Here is a 19,039-nt window from a genome sequence, read left to right as displayed (position 1 = left end):
TGGATGGGTGATTGAGATAGTCCCCAACCACCCTTTTCAGATAGGGAGGCATTCCGAACCATTTGAGGGCCTCCCGGATCCGGCCCCAGGACAGAGTGTTAAACGTGTTGCTTATGTCGAGTGACATAACAATCGCCACCCCGCCCCGGGACACGGTCTCCTCCACAAGGGCCCGCACACGGAGGACGGCATCCGCCGTGGACCGGCCCCCGCGGAACCTGAATTGGGCATCGTCCAAGTCGGGGCCCACCCCAGCCAGATGCCGTTGGAGGCGGACAGCTATAACGCGTTCAAAGAGCTTGCCCGCCTTATCCAACAAGCATATCGGGCGATACGCCGAAGGGGAGTCCGCGGGGCGCCCTCCTTAGGGAGGAGCACCAGCCGACCAACCTTCCAGAGAGAGGGGAATCGTCCCGCCATCAGGCAGCCGTCAAACAACCGTCTGAGGCGGTCCCCGAAGACACAAAGGGCCACCGACCGTGGATGCCATCCGGCCCCGGAACAGTCTCTTTGGCCTGGAGCTGAGCGACAGTCCGGCCGTGCTCCTCCTCCGTTACCCCCCACTCCTCGGACCAGACCACCTCCCAGTTCTCGGAGTCCGCCGGAGGCGTCGAAGCGCCCAACTCGTCCCCAGAATGGGGAGGGGGGGAGAGCGCGTTAACGACATCTTCCAGCAGTTGGGGGGAAGCTCTCGGTGACCAGGGGAGAGCTTGACCTCAGCCTGTTGCTGACCAGTCTGTAAGGGCGTCCCCATGGGTCACTGTCGAGAGCTTCCAGGAGTTCATCCCAGGCCCGGGCCTTGGCCGAGCGATGGTGCCCTGCAGAGCCCTTCTTGCCTCGCGATAGGGCTCATACAGGGCAGCCGCCTCCGCCTCCGAGTGGCGCTTCCTGCGGCGGCAGCGGAGATACCGACGCCGCCGAAGACCGCACTTCGCACAAAGCTCCGCGATCCCCGGCGACCACCAGTAAACCACCCTGCGAAGAGGAAGGTCCCGAATCTGGAGCATTGACGCGTCGCAAACCTGCGTCATTACCTCCCGGAACCAGGCCGCCTTCTCCTCCACATCCAGGGTCCCGGGAGGCTCCTCCGCCTCCCAGGACTTGGCGGTGGCAGCCACCATCGCCGCGTCCTCGCTAAAGCGCTTAAGCAGCGGGGTTTCGCCGCGTCCACTCGCCCCCGCCGGGCCCCGGACCGGGCGTCACCGGCGGTGTCGGAGACCGTCATCTGAACGTAATTGTGGTCCGAACCGGTCTCCAACCCCCAAAGGACTTTCCAGTCTCGTGTGACCCGCACGATGGACAGGGTTCCCAGAGTAATGTCCATTATGGAAACCCCGTTCCATCGAACGCATGTCGGCCTCGACCTCACGTTCAGCACGCGGAGGTCGAGGCCAGCGGCCCACTCGCCGAGGACCTCACCCCTCGCGTCGGTCACCGGGGAATCCCACTCCGCCGACTTGGTGTTGAAGTCCACGGCGACCACCACCCTTCCAGGTAAGGCCGCGGTGACCACCGACCTGATACGGGTCAGCGTGTCACCGAAGCCCACAAGGTCCTCGCTGGGCGGGATGTAGACGCTGACGACCACAGTCCCCCCCACCAAGCAGCGACGTATCCCCTGCCCCTCTCTACCAGCGAGAGGGGAAGAGGCAACGCCTCAGTCCGATTGCAGACGATCGCCGCCGAGCCCGCCAGGACCCCCAGCCAGACCTGGCCGAGGGAATGTAGTAGGGCTCAGAAATTACCGCCAGCTCCACCCTCTTCTTGGTGCCTCTGTCCGGTGAACGTCTGTGCTATCCGGAAGGACACCCTATCCCAACCCCGGTTCAGCCAATCCGCCAGCACCGGGGCCAGGGCCCCGACGGTCCATTGGCCCGCGCAGCCTGGGCTGTTCAGGCGCGCGCGCCACTCCTCGATTAGGGACCGCTGGGACTGGAGCCTCAGTAGGCGACGAACCCTGTCCGTTACAATCCCGCTTTCCTCCCGGATCTGTCGCGTTCTCCCGTAAATACGGACCCTCGCGATTAGATCCAGGGGGGGGGGGCATACCCGACAGGGCCGCCGCGTGGGAGGTTGTACGGTACGCCCTCGCCGCCCTAATGGCCATGTGCCGCTGCACGGAATGCAGCAGCGACACACTTCTTCGGTTCTTTTTGGCCATCAGGGCGCCGGCCCAAACAGGCGCACCGTACAGGGCCATAGACCCCACTACCCCCCATACACGCAGCGCACCCCCGCCCCGGGGCCCCCGACGTTGGGGAGCAAATCTAATTTAACCTAACCTAACCTAACCTTGCAGCCGCCAGCAGTATCCGGCGCTGCACCGATCCGCAGCCTCGCAGTATTCATCACGAGGATGGAGGAAAGCCGACAGACAAGAGAGGCCGAGACCGCCGACGAAATCACCGGCAGAGTCGAGACACAAAATCCGATACGTACAAAATCCGATCGTCATTTTCCACGTGGTGCAGATCGAGTCACTCTGATGACGGCAGTATGATTGAATTAAACACCAATAAAATTAATGTGCAATATCATATTGATACCCAAAATTCATGATATTAAAAAAATACCGTATTTATTCGCTAAAATACCTTAAAATGCAGTGCAAATTTCAAACTCGCGTGCAATCAACAAAAAACATCGTATCGACATGTTTTTTTTAAATTGCTTAGAAAAAAATGAACTTTAAGAATCTGAATTAATATTAGCAAGATTTTAACAAGAAACTTGTGCAAAATGAAAACAAACTTTTACTTTTTTCAATTAAAAAACACATGTTTGGTTTTCATGCGATACAAAAAGTTCGCACTTAACAAATCAAACTTTCGCGTAGGGATTCTCAAAGTAGAGTCTTTGCCCTTTAATTTAAAAAAAAGTACATGTAATTTGGATGATTTTTCGCAAAGTTGCATCACTTTTAATATTGCCTAAAAATCGGTGAAAAATTTTGTTTTGTTTTTTTTGCGCTAGTGTATTATAAAGTTTAAAGTTAATAAAAATTAAAAAACGTTATTTTAGAGATTTTGTAATGCAGAATTGTGTTCAAATTTTAGTTACGATATGTTTATCTAGGATGGATAGAGAGAAAGAGAGAGAGAGAGAGAGAGAGAGAGAGAGAGAGAAAGAGAGAGAGAGAGGGGGGCAAAGAGAGGGGGAAAAGAGGAGGGAGGGACACAGGAAGAAGGAGGGGGTAAGAAAGAATAAAAGGAGAGATAAGAATGAAAACTATAACCATTTAATACATATCTTTATTATATCAATATAAAATTTGTTAAATTATATTGTTTGACTAAATTTGTATCTTTGAATTAATTAATTTAAATATTTTAAAATAAATTAGAAAATGTAGTTTGCAAAAGATTATTAAAATGATTTTACTTTTCATGTAATTGGTAATTACCTGTTCTAGGTTTAATAAATGAATTGTGGCAATAAGTAACTGAATTAGAAATTATTGATGAGCTATCCAATAGAGTACCAAGTACCTTCACATAAGCTTGGAATAGGTAAATTACAGATGCCATAATTTAATTGGTATGACTACGCGCAATCCATTTAACTTTTATAATTAACGGTAGCAATGGTGAAATATTGTATAATGTACATATATGTTTCTACAAAACAAAAAATAAAATTGTGTTTTTAATAAACTTAGACTTTTACAGAGAATTACAATATTTTGTGAGTTAATATTGTGTATGTGTAATTGTAAACAGTTAATTCAATAAAAAAATTTGTACTTTTCAAAGATAGTTTAGTTGTTGCTTAATAAAATTTTGTACGTGATAATTATATGATAACAAATTTTTTAAAATTGAAATTATACGATACGAGACGGTACGTAGTATGAATTGACTCGGTACGTTCTATTTTATCAGTAAAATCAGTAAGCGATCCACGTTCAACGTAATACTCATCGATCCAAGAAGCACGTTTGCGATTACCTGATATTTGATATTCCATTAAGGAGTACAGATATGTCTTTATGGTAATTGTTACTGTAAACCTGTTTTCTTTTACTTTGAAATTGGTCTTATTTAACGTCTTTATTAGAATGTAGCTCAGAATCAAATAATTTTGTGTTAATTTTTTATAGTAAAATTTAATTTATTCATTGATTTGAAGTACAACAATATATTATAATATTTTTGTTTTTACATTATTCCTGTTACATTTTTTTACAATTTTCAAGATAAGAAGTATATTCGAATATTTCTGCCTCTAAGGATATTTGATAGCCGGAACAACAACAAAATGCATCGGGAGATTAATAATTTTACACTTTGAGTTCTATAAAAGAAAAAAAGCCAAAGAAAAAAAAAGAGAAGAGAATTGCAATTGGAGAAAGTAGTCTTTGAAATTCACGTATTTGAAATAAAAAAGTTTTCATATCAAAAGCAACACTTTTGATCAAAATGGATAAAGTGTCCATTTAAAGTCTATCGAGTTAGAAATTTGTTGAGTGTGCTAATTATTTGAGTAAAAATGTAGCAAAGATATTTTATTTTTAGATTAGGTTGAGAGAGCGCGTAATCGATTTAATTCAGTGTATTATTGAATTGTTTCACACTTCACGAAAAACCTGATTTACTCTCTACTCCGGGGTGAGAAAAGTTGAACTCGAAGAGATAATGCGGAAAATGTCGCTTAGTGAACTTTCGTAGCAAAATGATTAAGGATTAATGCCATTTTTACATATCGATTAGTTATAAGCAATGCTTTTTGACACACATTCAATCAGACTGTTCGTTCAAATATTCAATCAATTATTTTAATAAAAATGAAAAATGGTAAACACAAAATTTTTAATAGAGTGTAAAGTTTTAATTTTATTTATTCATTCTATCTCTTAATTTTTTATTTATTTATACTATGTTTTAATTTTCATAATTTTTATTTATTTATTGTAATTTAAACTATTTACGTTTATTATACTTTAAAAAAAAAGGTTTACAAAAAACGCCAAGTATACGCGTGCAAAGAAACATGCTCAAAAATCTATTTTTGTACAAAACAACTTAGATTTGTTACAATAAAATGAAAGTATTAAATTTTTTCTTTACAGAAGTAATGATAAAGAAAATGCTCCAACTATAAAAATGTATGTTTGTACGAATTAGAACATCTACCTTCTTATTATTATTCTTTGGCTGGCATTTATAGTTTGGTTTTTTATTAAACCCATATAAGTATTTTATTACAAAAACTTGGCGCTGCTAAACCGAATAGTTTGCCTTAATATGTATAACATTATACACGCACGTGTGAAGGCAGAGAGAGATTGATTGATTGATTGATTGATCTTTTTATTAGCTTTCTCAATTTCAAATACATTCATACTCAAAGTGAGATGATATGATTGTCTTATATACAGGGTGAAATGTAAACGGAAGCCATCCCGTAATAGAAAGATAGACGGGATCGAGAGAAACATAAAAGTTCAATATTGTCTTGGGTTAGGTCCACCCATAATCGAGATATTAATTTTTTAAATTCTACGAATGAGAGCGCGCCGTTCGAAGAGCCAAGACGCTCGAGCTGTAGCGCGGCCCACTGTGTCAAGCATTGGTTGCCAGCGGCGGCGGGAAGGAGGAGCAGCGGCGGCGGGAAGGAGGAGAAGCGGCGCCGCTGCCTGTGCTTCGCCGCCTTCGCATCCCGCCGCACCGCGCCTGCACTCGTAGCGATGGCCGCTACGCACATTCACGATTACTTAACAAAATTAGGAGTTAACAAAAATAGGACAAATTAAAACCGTAATAAACTTCTGTGATTAAGAAAGTTGAAAGAGAGAAAGCGATATAAACTTATGGATTCTACAAATAATCTAATTTCTATTATTTGTGAATAAGTAATTGCGAATAAATAAATTAATAAAAGTTTTTCGTACATTCACGATAGATTTTTTCTTTTTCTTAAATATCTTATTTACAGTATTATACAATTCTAACTTTGTTTCTTATCGAATTGTATCGTACTAATAAATCCTTGATGAAATCATTGATAAAAAGTTATCAATGATACGATTGATTCTCAAATTAATAATTTTCTTTTATAAGTATATTATAATATTTGCCGCATCAAATTTTCTCATCGTTTCTTATCGTTAGGAAACGAGAGAACGACAGACAATACCCAGTGAACACAGTAATATAGTAGCAGTATAACAGCAATGTAACCAAATGTAACAGGTTACGTTACTCTGAAATTACACGTAACTTACATGTAAGTTACAATTTCCGACTCAGCAATATAACATGTTATAATTACATGTTATCTAACCGTCACACAGCAATTACAAAGAAAAATAAAATAAAATTAAAATTTCATTTTTTTTTAAATTATTTTTATCAACAGCACATACTAAATTTAAGATAAATTTTTATTAATTAATTAAATTTAAATTGTTATTTTTTATTTTATTCTTACTTGCCGCTGCTAGGTTTGAACCCGAGACCTTAGGATGACGAACCTTGTACTCTACCTGCTACGCCAATTTGACTCATTGATATGGGTACTTGTTATTGTCTACATGTATCTATATGTTATAAACTGACGCAACTATATTATTTTTTATAAAAGCAATTAAATTTTGCAAAACATATTAAAAATAAATAGCATTAATTTATTTACTTATTAATTTCATTGTTAAATTTATCTTTTTTCATAATCTTAATAATTTGATGAAAATTGCGATCTATTTAGCACTAATCTTTGAAGCGTTCAAATGATTAATTAGATGGTTAACTATATAGATCGCAATTCTAAGAAAAATTGAATAGTATACATTTATTATTCTGTTTTTGTTCAGACATGCCATGATGAATTTCGATTTTGTACATTTTTTGTGCGCAGTAATTGTAGACAAACCGTTATTTTTGAAAATCTTTATAATAATTTTTTTTATTATCAAATAGATCTATCATTCAGGATGTTATAATGTTGTCTGATTTCTGAGTCAACTACGACGCATCGTTCCGTAATTGATACGAACGTGTTATGTTACGATTATACAATTTTTGTTGAATAACTGTAACGCCAAAACGATGTATAACAGCTATATCACTTGCGTATAACAAATATTACGTAACGGGTTATTTCCATGTCATATAGCACCTACATATCACAAGAATAACAATGTTAAATTACTTGTAACTTCCATGTTATATTGCCGCTATAAAATGTGTTCACTGGGTTGTGTGCTATAAATGCGTATCAGGTTATTTAGGAACCTGTCATACCGACAAAATATAGTAGCATGAACAGCGTTCACATTCGCATGCTTCTTGGACAACGTTCCATTTCATGCATAATAATGTCTAACGTTTATCATGTGCGTAATAAAATGAAACGCAGCCATTCGCGTTATCATTACGGCGTTTGCATCGTGTGTAATGAGTTATGTGAGTCGCCAGAAGCACGGTCTTTGACCAGGGGTTCGCGTGAAATGACATGCAGTGTGAGGTTATGTTGTTATGACAGTTCGTGAAGTAATAATAATGCATATCAAGATTATACCATTATGTTTAACAATGTCTTTTAAAAAAACAAGATTTTAAGAGAGGTTATCAAAGTTTCAAGAGGCATGATACTGATTCGCTGTAAGTAATACTGATTCGCTGTAAGTAAATTGTTGCGCCTTGCGGTACAACAAAATATTTTTGCCGTACCTTGCGGTGCGACAAAAGATCTTTCGGGATTCGTTGCTGCCCAAGGAGTAGGAACTCGCGGAAAGAGGCAGTTTTTGTAGGCAGGGTCCTCAAATCACTCATTCACTGATTCTAAGTTAAATTGACATAAAAGATTTATTTCTCTGTTGTTGTACACTGGTTGCGGTCGGCGAAGGTGCCGCGTCGTGTTACACTAGATTAGATACGGCGCGTGACTCGGAGTTAACGCGTCGTCTCGTTGCTCGCTCGAGATTAGCTAGCGGCTAAGTTCCGAACTCTTAATTCACTCGTGCGGGCCGTACGTATCGGCTTGATTTCTAATCACTGATTCCGCTGGCCGCTGTTCGGCAGCGGCTTAAATAGTGTCGCGGATTTAATTATTAGTGGGGGCATCGGACCCTCCGCATGACCATATATAGTCATTCCCGCGCGCATTCGGCGCGTGGGAAATATTTGCGAGTTTAGCAACAATTGCCAAAATGCAGGTATGCATTTCCGGTGGCATGATTGTTGCTAAGCTGGCTTCGCTACTTCTTTAAGGTGGCTGGTGCGTTGCCCAGTGCGATGACCGGCCGGCAGCGCACGAGGCATGTGTCACCTGACACCTTGTGATAGCGAGCCTTCCTCGGCGAGCTATCTTATAATTTTAATATTTTATTTCCTTTATTTTATGATATAAATTTATTGGTTGTGAGTGTTTCGCTCACAACAAAGTGTATGTGCAACATGAGACAGTTGAAGGACTCTGAGGAGAGGTTTCTCTCTGGTCTCCAACTATCTTACGTTACACATACACTTACTTACAGCGAATCAGTATCATGCCTCTTAAAACTTTGATGACCTCTCTTAAAATCTTGGTTTTTTAAAAGACATTCTCTCAGTACAGATAGTTTCGCGAATTATTCTTTATATTGATAATTGTTTGAGGTACTCGTGAGATGAGATCATCGAATACAAGAACTTTGAGAGAGGGAAGGAGGTAGAGAGAGAGAGAGAGAGAGAGAGAGAGAGAGAGAGAGAGAGAGAGAGAGAGAGAGAGAAATAAAGAAAAGATACAGCGAGAGTGATCATTTCGTGTGTGATGGCTTTTAATCCATGGTGGGTTTTACAGCGATAAAAATTGCACATTGTTGTGGATTACACATTGTGGTTACATTGTGGAGGGAAATACAGCTGTGCCTAGTTTGAAGATCAAATAAGTTACATAAAAGTTTTATTTTTTGTATAGAATAAGTATTCTGAGATAAGAGTAATACTTTGTGTAATGTTTAAAATTTCAGTTATATTAAAAGAAAGAGAGGAAGAAACATGATTCATCAAGATTTATTATCTTTTAAATTCAACAATGAATTATCATATAGAGAATTGGCAGAGCAATTCATATCAAAAGGATTATTTAAAGGTGTACTTTCTAATTCTTCAAATATTTGCTATTATCTTATAACAAGCCAGGTAAGAGTTGCAGTGTTATATTTTTTAAAAAAATATCGTATTGCAACTATATGGCTTTTAGAGATATCGTCTTTTTTAGATTTTGTAGGTAAAGTACGTGAAATCTTGTCCAAAACTATAACAGCTATATGGGTTATATAGTATCACCCAACTGACCTGTTGATGACATGATAAAAGGGGAGATGTTTATATAGATGCCAAAGTAACTGCTATATATGCATTTTATGTGAGCTGGATATACGGAGGCACAGAAATATACATAAGGCTTTTAATCAAATCAAAAACTAAAAAGAAAATATTTAAATTTTGTTCCCGAAATAATTTTCATATCTACAAAGATCACATTCAAAATTTTTTATTTAAGTACAATTTTGTGCCTTATTCTCTTAAATTTTTGCTTTAATCGCATGATTTTCTTTAGTATAAAAATATATTGATCCGTTCTGCATGCATTATCAATATATTCAAGCACAGTTTGATTACCCGCTCACCCAAGCGACTTTGGTTTTAATTTAATGTGTTATTTCTTTTTAATATTTATCTCTTACTTTATTTTTGTTTCTAATGGTTTCTAATAACTTTCTAATTTTTAAATAGGTGTGCCAATGGGACTAACAGAAATTGATAGAATATTAATGGGAATAATTTGTTACGCTTGGAATTGGAGGAGCTGAAGGCCTTGGGAGTTTACGGCGAAGCTAAGACTCATCTTAAGAGCAAATTGAAGGAGTTACGGGTGCAGGCTAAAGGAGTTCGAGCGAATGCAACGGAAAGCAGAAAAGGCCGCGCGGAAAAAATAGCTTGCGAGCAAATTAGACGAGTTCAATATCATTATTTAAATACCCAGTGGGTTAATATAGATTTTTTGAGCGTGAAGTGTGTATCAGGGTATCTCGATAGAAAGGAATTAATGATGGGATTTATCGGATATAATTGTTTTTTAGGGTTAAACTAAATTATATATAAATTGTATAAGTTATATAAGTTAATAAGTTTTACAAATTTTAATTATAATTTATTTTACATTTTATAAGGAATTATAGGGATTAGGAAGGTTAAATTATAAATAAGCAATATTTTATATTTATTGTCTCTGTATTTATTGTATTTTTTTATGAAACAATAAAATATTTGTTATTTTTAACTCTGGGCACTCGGGACATCAGTCTTGTACATATCTGGAACAATAATAAAAAATGTTACTTTCTACATGTTAAAAATTATAGTGTAATATGACAGTAGCTGCGGATTAAGAAATTCCTCGATGGTTTTGTAGCTATTGTCACAGAACAATATTTTTATATTCATATCCATATTGCTTACCTTTTTATTTATAAGTAATATAAATATTTTGTCCTCCGCGGCCTCTTCCTCGTATGTATTGTTCTCCGCGGCCCCTTTCTCTCCTGCGGCCCCTTCCTGCTTGTTGCCATCGAGAAGCTGTAATGAGGAAAAATAAAGAGGATTAATATTAATAAACAAAATATATATAAATATATAAAAATGATTTGGTCCGTGATACAGATGGCTGAATGTACTGTACTGTCGCACCAAAAAGAAAACTGATCTGTATCACGGACCAGATCTTAATATTAATATATAAAGATATATTTTCCTATTTTTTTACTTACGTCTTGTCGACTGCTGTGACTGCTGTGATAATGGTGGTGGTGGTGGAGTTACCATCCCCCATGGGTATGACCATGCTGTTGGTGTGGCCGTCGGCAGCGGGACCGACGTCGTCGGCGGCGGCGGTGGTAGCGGCGGTAGTGGGATCGTCGCTGGTGGTGGGCTTGCCGCCGGTGGTGTCGCCGATGTTGGCTGCGGCGGTGACAAGGCCCTCACCATTGGCGTATCTATTTGTTGCAGCTTCTCAAATTGAGAAGCTGCAGGTGCGACTTGTACGTGCAGCTTCTCAATTTGAGAAGCTGCATTAACTATTATTGCATCCCCTTCTTCGTCGATCTCCATGATGCTGAAATTAATATTTATTTAATGAATATTTTTATATTTATACATTTATTGTTATATTTTTACGTAACATCCTTGTTCGCCACCATGTTTGAACGTGGAGACTGGAAGGCGGGAACACTCGATGTATGAGTGCGTTCGGCGAGACGCTATCATCACAGTATAAGTCTGTTCTTGTTCTGTTTTTAATGAGCAATGAAGATAGACTGATGTTGGCAGCGCTAATAGCGGCTCCCCGAACATATTCTATGTAGGTACATGGGAGTGATATGCAAACGCAGCTTTAGAAATTTTATGGCTATTTGAATAATGTCTTCATTGTTGATGGATTGTTTATGGCTGTGGTTATTATTGATGTAGTTTGTCAATATAATTAATTTGATTATTATTAAATCAAAGCGAAAAGAAAATAAAAAGCGAGAAGAAAGTATTGAAGATAATATTTTAGTAAGTATCAAAAAGAAATATGTAACTATTTTCAAAGTAGACTTGAAATTTTACAAAATTAGATAAAGGTAAACTGGCATTAAGAGTGAAACACGGTTATGTTATTCTTTATTTTTACATTTTGACACATTTATACTTATTGTAATTCAAATTTTGACAATGCTTTTATAATTATAAATATGTTAACATTTTATGGTTTGAGCATTTATGTATAAGTATCTTTACGTTGTATATAAGTACTGCGTTTTCAATGCTTGTATGCTTTTATCTAATTTTTATATTATGTTATAATTAAAATAAACTTATAAAATATTAATATTTTTATTTTTAAACAATGTCTACTGGTTTATTTCTTAAATCTCGGCTTTAAATATGGAAAAATGTTTCAGGTGAATATTTCTTCTAGCGATTGGCGATTGCATCTGCGTTCGCGTTTGCGTCTACGATTGTTTCTTGCATCAGAAGACTAATCAGAAGGCAACTGCTGGCAATTACGATTAGTGATTCTTAAGGTCTGTCTACAATGGTAGTAATAGTAAGGTTGTAAGCCGCAAACCATAAGAATTGATCAATTATATTCAATTATTCTTCTCACACTCAACTATAATGTGTTTTTACTGACAATCCCAGATAGCCAGTATGATATAATAAAGATATTAGTATCTTGCTACGCATTTATATCATCCCTTGTGCTAGCATTCGATGTCGGAAATAAAATTCTTTGCGCGTTTCAAACATTATGCTAGCATTACTTAATTAAGATCAGTGTTGATTCGACACTGTCGAATGCTAGCAAATAACAGCACAAGGGACGACGTAAATGCGTAGCAAGATGCTAACATCTTTATTAGCAATATGAGAACAATTTGTGCTCATACATACATTTGTGGCTATCTGGGATCTTACTACTACTGTAATTGTAGACGGACCTTTAAATGGCCATCTACAATGGAGAGTTGTAGGCCGTAGCAGTAGTCGTAGACAATATTTTCATTACGTACTGTTTTACTGATTACGGCCTACAACAGACATTGAACCAATTCAGTGGGTGCTTACGATGAGCGTTTAGATGTTCGGGGTTAGTTTTTAGTCACCTCTCTATGATAGCCGGCTTGTATATTATTGTTACGTCGTTTGTATTATTGACAGCATGGTCGTAGATTTAGCGTTGTTACGACTAAAACACTCCATTGTAGATGGCCCTTAAGGTCATTGCACGTACATTTCCTTAATCATAATCGTAAGAAATTAAGCAATACGATTGGTTAATTCGGTCGGTTTGAATAATATGATTGAAATCTTACGTTTATGATTACGGAAAGTACGTACAATGGCCTTTATTTAATTGTCCATTTACAATAGCCGTAATAGTAAAGTAGTAAGGTTGTAATTGTAATTTGTGACAGCTAATGAGTATAAAGCTTTTATATTATGTTGCAATGATTTTACAACTTTATTATTAAAATACAGTGGAAAAATATTAATATTTTTATTTTTAAGCAGAACGTCTTTACTGACTTATTTCCTAAATTTTGGAAACGGCTTTAAATATGAAAAAATGTTCCAGATAAAAATTGTTTGTAGGTAAGATATTTTGGGAAAAATATTTGATGTATATAAATATTAAAGTGATCTCTTGACTGATCTTGTTGACGTTATTCAAAGTTAAGTCCACATGTTTATCATATTTTAAAGCTGTTTCTGAGTTTTAGGGGATGGGTCAAACTTCTGAGATACTATGTTATGCCCGAATCACACTAACAATTGGCGATTGCGTCAGCATTTACGTTTGCGTCTACAATTGTTTTTAGATCAATCAAAAGGTAGCTGCTAAAGATTATGATTAGCGATTCTTATTTAGTCGTCCGTCTATTTGTCAAGAGACAATTGTAGACACAAACGCGAACGCAGACGCAATTGTTAGTGTGATTTGGACATTAAGTCTAGTCTACAATAGCCGTAGTGATGATAAGGTAGTAAGGTCGTTGTAATTTGCAACAGCATAAAAAGCTTTTATATTGCAATGACTTTACAACTTTATTACTACGGCTATTGTAGACAATGTTTTATATTAATAATTGTCTTTCTTATTTTAGTTACATATAGTTGTCTATTAATTTTGAGAAGAGAGGTAAGGTTTTTCATTTTCTTTAATTTTCTTTTCTTTTTTCTTTTTTTATATACATACTTTTATACTGTCTATTACTTTGCACTTTATCTTCTTTCTGTGTCAATGTTTTTGTCTGTGATATTTATAGAAGGCTGCTGTGCGCCAATAAAAAAAGGCTGTTGTGCGCCTATAAAAAAAGGCTGCTGTGCGCCAATAAGGCTGCTGTGCGCCTACAAACAACGGCTGCTGTGCGCCTACAAACAACGGCTGCTGTGTGCCTGTAAAAATTGGTTGCTATGCGCCTATAAAAATTTGCTGTTTTGCACCTATAACAATTGATCGTCTGTAAACAATTGTAGCAGGTTTGCAAAAATTTGTATTTTTTCAAATAAAATGTCTCTAAAGAAAAAAGAAATTATTTTAAAGCCTGAAAATAAAGATATTATTATCCGAAATGAGTGGCTTAATGATGACCATATTGATCATTTTTATGAACTTTTACAAAATTGTTCCGACTATAAACCTGTTGGAACATGGCGAATACAACTTCCTCATTTGATACAATCTGTATTACAAGATACAAAACACATTCAAATATTGTATAGTTCATCACATTGGGTATGTAGCTATTACGATAGAAAAAATAAATTTATATGATTCATTAAATAGTAAAATACTACATAAAAATTACGAACAATTTTTGAAAAAATTATTTCTAACATATGATTTTGAGAAACGTTCAGTCAAATTTCCAACTGTGCAACAACAACCAAATGGTAATGATTGTGGTGTTTTTGCAATAGCTTTTGCTATTTCATTATTATATAACATTAAACCTGAAAAAGTAAGATATGACCATAGTCTAATGCGTTCACATTTATTAAAAATTTTTGAATCTAATGTGATTGAGCATTTTCCTCAGGATTTAAATTATGGTGTTCCTCAAAAAATACTTCCATTAGCACTAATAAAAGCAAGAGAAGCTATAGCTAATGCTCAACGTATAAAGAGATATTTATTTAAAAAAAATACTTTGAAGAATGAATGTCATAACATTGATGATAATCAGGTTAAAAAAAGTCATATGGACGAATATGATTCTTCAAAGAATAAATGTCATAATATAGAAGATAATCGTGATAAAAAACGTTATCTAGACGATGATTTGGAAAATGTTTGTCTTGAAAAGCGGCTTCAATATCAACAAAACTTAGAACAAAATCAGGCTAAGCATCTGGATCGATATAGGACAGATTTATTGAATAATCCTGCTAAAAAGCGACGTCAATATGAAAAAATTGAAGATAATCGTGATAAAAAACTTTATGCAGATAATGATTTGGAAAATATTCGTGCTAAAAAGCGGCTTCGATATCAACAAAATTTAGAACAAAATTGGGTTAAGCAAAGGGATCAATATAAAAAAAATTTACTGAATAATCGTGCTAAAAAGCTGCTTCGATATCAACAAAATTTAGAACAAAATCGGGCTAAGAAACGGGATCAATATAAAAAAGATTTACTGAATAATCGTGCTAAAAAGCGACGTCAATATAAAAAAATTTAGAAAAAAATCGTTTGCGTAAGAGAATACCCAGCAAACACAAAGTTACATGTAACGTGCCTGTTAGTTATAATTTCCCACTCAACAATGTAATTGTAATATAACACGTGTGTTATATTACAATTACATTGTTGAGTGAGAAATTATAACTAACAGGCACGTTACATGTAACTTTGTGTTTGCTGGATACATTATTTTTTACATTCACAACATGAACGAGATAGATACAAAAAATATTTCGATCGTAAATGGTTATATAATAAACAATATTACGAGAAAAAGATGTTAAAATTTAATTCTGTAAAAAAATATGCTGGTCAAAATATTATTAGAAAATATAGTAAGTTTTGGTCAAAAAATTACATACATATGCATAATCCTGTGACAATAATAGATATTATGAATAAACTTAATATTAAACATAAAATTGAAAGACGATTAGAAGCTGAAAAAATTTTGCGTTGGTCTGCAGATTAGAAATAATTATATTCACAATATGTATAAAATATTAGTTGTATTGAAAAAAAAAGGCTGAAGTACACTTAACTCTCGTTACTGAGTGTTTAACAATTGATGATAAATCACATGCGTTATGTGGTGTATCGGGTCATACAGCTTCTTCCGAAAATTATTTTATCGATTCTACATATAGCAAACAATTTACTTTATCGCAATCTTTAATAACAAACGTGAAAGGTCAAATTATAAATGTATTACCCCTGATAGAAGCACAAGCTAAAAAAGCATGGCTGTGCAATGCTTCGTGTAAAATTGATTCGTTTGTAATTGATCGTTATAAAAAGTTTCTTGAAGTAATAAATATATGTACTTTAAAGAAAATACCAGAATTATTACGCAAGGCTTATCAGAAATGTACAGTAAACGATTTGACTGACAAATTAGGTCATACATAGGCTTGTTACATTAATCCAAATCTTTGTAAAGCAATGTCTCTTTCTATTCAATTATTATCACCTCATTTTCCAAAGGTGAGACATATTAAACGTTTGATTTATCAAATAAGAGCAGACTATCGAAAGTTAATAGATCTAGAAAAAGCTTTAAATTTTGGCGATATCGATACATTAAATGAACTTATAATTTTGGCACAAGATCGAGCAAATATATACAAACATCATCAAAGTTTAACTGATTTGAGAGATGATGATATTATTTCTAAATATAGCAAAGCTTTTAAGGCGTTTACTAAACGTTCCATGGACACACCTCGATATGTTTGTGTTTCATGTGAGAGACTTTGCTATAAGAGAAGTGTATCTGAAATTAGTAAGATTAAAACACAATTAGATATTCCAATTTGGAGAGATTTGATGGCACATATAAAAAATTTAAATATTGATCCGCAATACATATGTTTTTATTGCCAAAGAAAATTCCGTAACGGATTAATGCCTGCTTATTGTATTTTAAACAATCTATATATCCAAAATGTTTCCGAAGTAATATCGTCTCTCAATTCATTCGAAAAAATGTTAATACAAAGGGCTTCAAACTGTTGTTAAAATGGGAACTGTGATGAATAAAAGGTTGCCTCATAGACAGATGGTACAGAAAGTAAAAGGTAGAACAATTCATTTACCATTACCATTAGAACAAACAATGAACAAAATATGTTCGAAAACTGATGCGATAAATAAAAACAATATGGAATTGTACATTTTGGTTAGAGGTATTTCAACAAAAGCAAAAATTATTTGGAAAGAAATGGTAAATCTTAAAAAGTATTTGATGCTTTGGTATGGTTAAAACGTAATAATCACCTTTATAAACACATTATACTGCCAGATACTTGCGATGGATTATGTTCGGAAAAGAATGTAGAATTTTTTGAAATAAAAGAGACAGAAAATGATTCTAAATTTGTATTGGATAATGATAATAATGATAGTACATTATTGAATTCCAAAACTGAAATGCAAGAAACAAAAAATAATGCAGAAGCTATTGTTTTAAATTTTTAAGGTGACGCTATGTTAACTCAGGTTACCGATGACAAGGATAGTTATTACGAACAGTATACCATTTATCCTTTATATGAAAAAATACACGTGAAAGTGCTAACGCTTTGTATCAAATGTTAAAAATTGAGGAATTACCTCTGGATAACCGTGAAAAATTTTTAGATCTATTATGTTTTTCAGATATATATCTTTTTGGTATTAATGGACAACATGAAACTAGACAAATTAAACTTCATGAACATGAATATATTAAATGTCGTTTGACTTCTAAACATCCCCAATATAGATTGAATCAACAATATTTGTTTTATTTATTAAATAATGCGAATAATCGTCAATTAAAGCGCGGTATTTATCATAAATTGAATGTAACTAATTTGCGAGATCGTTATACGGCTTCAGAATATTTACAAGCAGTGCAGAAAGAATTATTGGAGTCTGATTTGAGTACAATATTTTCTACCTTGAGAAATACGGCACAATATTGGCGTAGACCAAGATATGATTTAGAGTGCATGATACAACATTACGGACCTGCGACATGGTTTTTAACATTGAGTTCTACTGAATGGATGTGGGATGATTTAGGTCAATACATTCGTGAAGTAAATGGTTGGTGTAATGATTCGTCTTCCACTAGTGCTCTCGTTGCTAAAGATCCTGTATCAGTGTCGAGATTTTTCGATAATAAGTTTCGAGCAATGATTGATTTTATTTGTTCCGAAGATCATCCGATCGGAGAAGTTACACATTACTTCTGGCGACGAGAATATCAAGGTAGAGGGATACAACATTTTCATATGTTAATTTGGATTAAAGATGCATCAATTATTGATGTATCTTCTAAAAAAGAAATTTCTGAATTTATTTTACAACATGTAACTTGTAAAATGCCAGATAAAAATATTTCTCCATTATTATATGAGCGAGTTAATACATACCAACAACACAAACATAACAATTATTGTCTTCGTTCTAAGAAAATGGGACGTAAAGTTGGTCGTATATGTCGTTTCGGATTTCCTCGCCCTGTTACGGATACGTTATGTTTAAGAGATATTGTAAGTTCGATAGCAGGTAGGAAACAGTTAAAGTCTAGAAGTAGGCTTTATGATATTCCTCGAATGGAGAGAGAGGGTTATATAAATGACTATAATCCCCCTACTCTTACTGCATGGAATGGAACTATGGATATACAATATATTGGAGAAGATTCAAGATTTATTAATATGTACATAAGTAAGTATGTAAATAAAGCAGGACAATGTGAATTATCTGAAGATATTCTTGATTGTAAAAATCAGACAAACAAATCGATAGCGAGCTGTCTCTGGAATATTGGATTACGATTTTTAAATAATAGAGAATGTGGAGCTCTTGAAGCTGCGGATACATTGCTAAGTATTCCTTTATATGGAACTGATCGAAATACGACAATCAAATGGTTGGATACGAATCAGATACGATATAGAAGAGTCAAAAACGTTAAGGAAGTTGAAGCTCTCGATAGAGATTCTACAGATATATTTTGTGCGTCTGTAATAGATGACCATTATCCACATAGACCGAAAGAATTTGAATCGATGTGTTTATATGAATTTATGCAATGGCATGATATTACAAAAATTAAACCACAAAGTAAAAACATTAAATATTACAAAATGGATAATGGTTATTACCTTAAACGGCGACAACGTGGACATCTTATTAATCATTATAAATATGATGTTAAGACGCGGCCGGAAAATTATTTTTTTTCATTACTTCTTATGTTTCAACCATGGCAAAAAATGGAAGATCTTAAAAATGGTTGTGATACTTATGCGGAATCATTTCATAAGGT

At 35.9% G+C, this 19,039-nt stretch overlaps 2 protein-coding genes across 2 annotated transcripts; both read right to left on the bottom strand.

Moving 5' to 3' along the window:
* Positions 1-716: 716 nt before the first annotated feature.
* LOC114253899 lies at positions 717-1,121 on the bottom strand. Its single transcript, XM_028188967.1, has one exon. The coding sequence runs from the start codon at positions 1,119-1,121 to the stop codon at positions 717-719; it is 405 nt and encodes a 134-aa protein (XP_028044768.1).
* Positions 1,122-8,321: 7,200 nt separating this feature from the next.
* LOC118644916 (classical arabinogalactan protein 9-like) lies at positions 8,322-11,127 on the bottom strand. Its single transcript, XM_036284774.1, has 2 exons — positions 10,754-11,127; positions 8,322-10,562 (listed from the first exon to the last, which is right to left on the bottom strand). Exons 1-2 carry the CDS (start codon positions 11,091-11,093, stop codon positions 10,450-10,452), a joined length of 453 nt encoding a protein of 150 aa, XP_036140667.1. The 5' UTR covers positions 11,094-11,127; the 3' UTR covers positions 8,322-10,449.
* Between the last annotated feature and the right edge of the window lie 7,912 nt (positions 11,128-19,039).

This window comes from Monomorium pharaonis, chromosome 3 (assembly GCF_013373865.1).
Source record: "Monomorium pharaonis isolate MP-MQ-018 chromosome 3, ASM1337386v2, whole genome shotgun sequence".
Taxonomy (NCBI): Eukaryota; Metazoa; Arthropoda; class Insecta; order Hymenoptera; family Formicidae; genus Monomorium; species Monomorium pharaonis.
This window is presented reverse-complemented; position numbering and strand designations above follow the sequence as displayed.

Bases quoted from the DNA above. Each gene is read 5' to 3' on its own strand.
- LOC114253899 (XM_028188967.1), bottom strand. From the start codon at position 1,121: ATGGTGGCTGCCACCGCCAAGTCCTGGGAGGCGGAGGAGCCTCCCGGG.
- LOC118644916 (XM_036284774.1), bottom strand. From the start codon at position 11,093: ATGGAGATCGACGAAGAAGGGGATGCAATAATAGTTAATGCAGCTTCT. The intron at 10,563-10,753 runs GTAAGTAAAAAA...TCCTCATTACAG, and splicing joins GTCACAGCAGTCGACAAGAC to CTTCTCGATGGCAACAAGCA.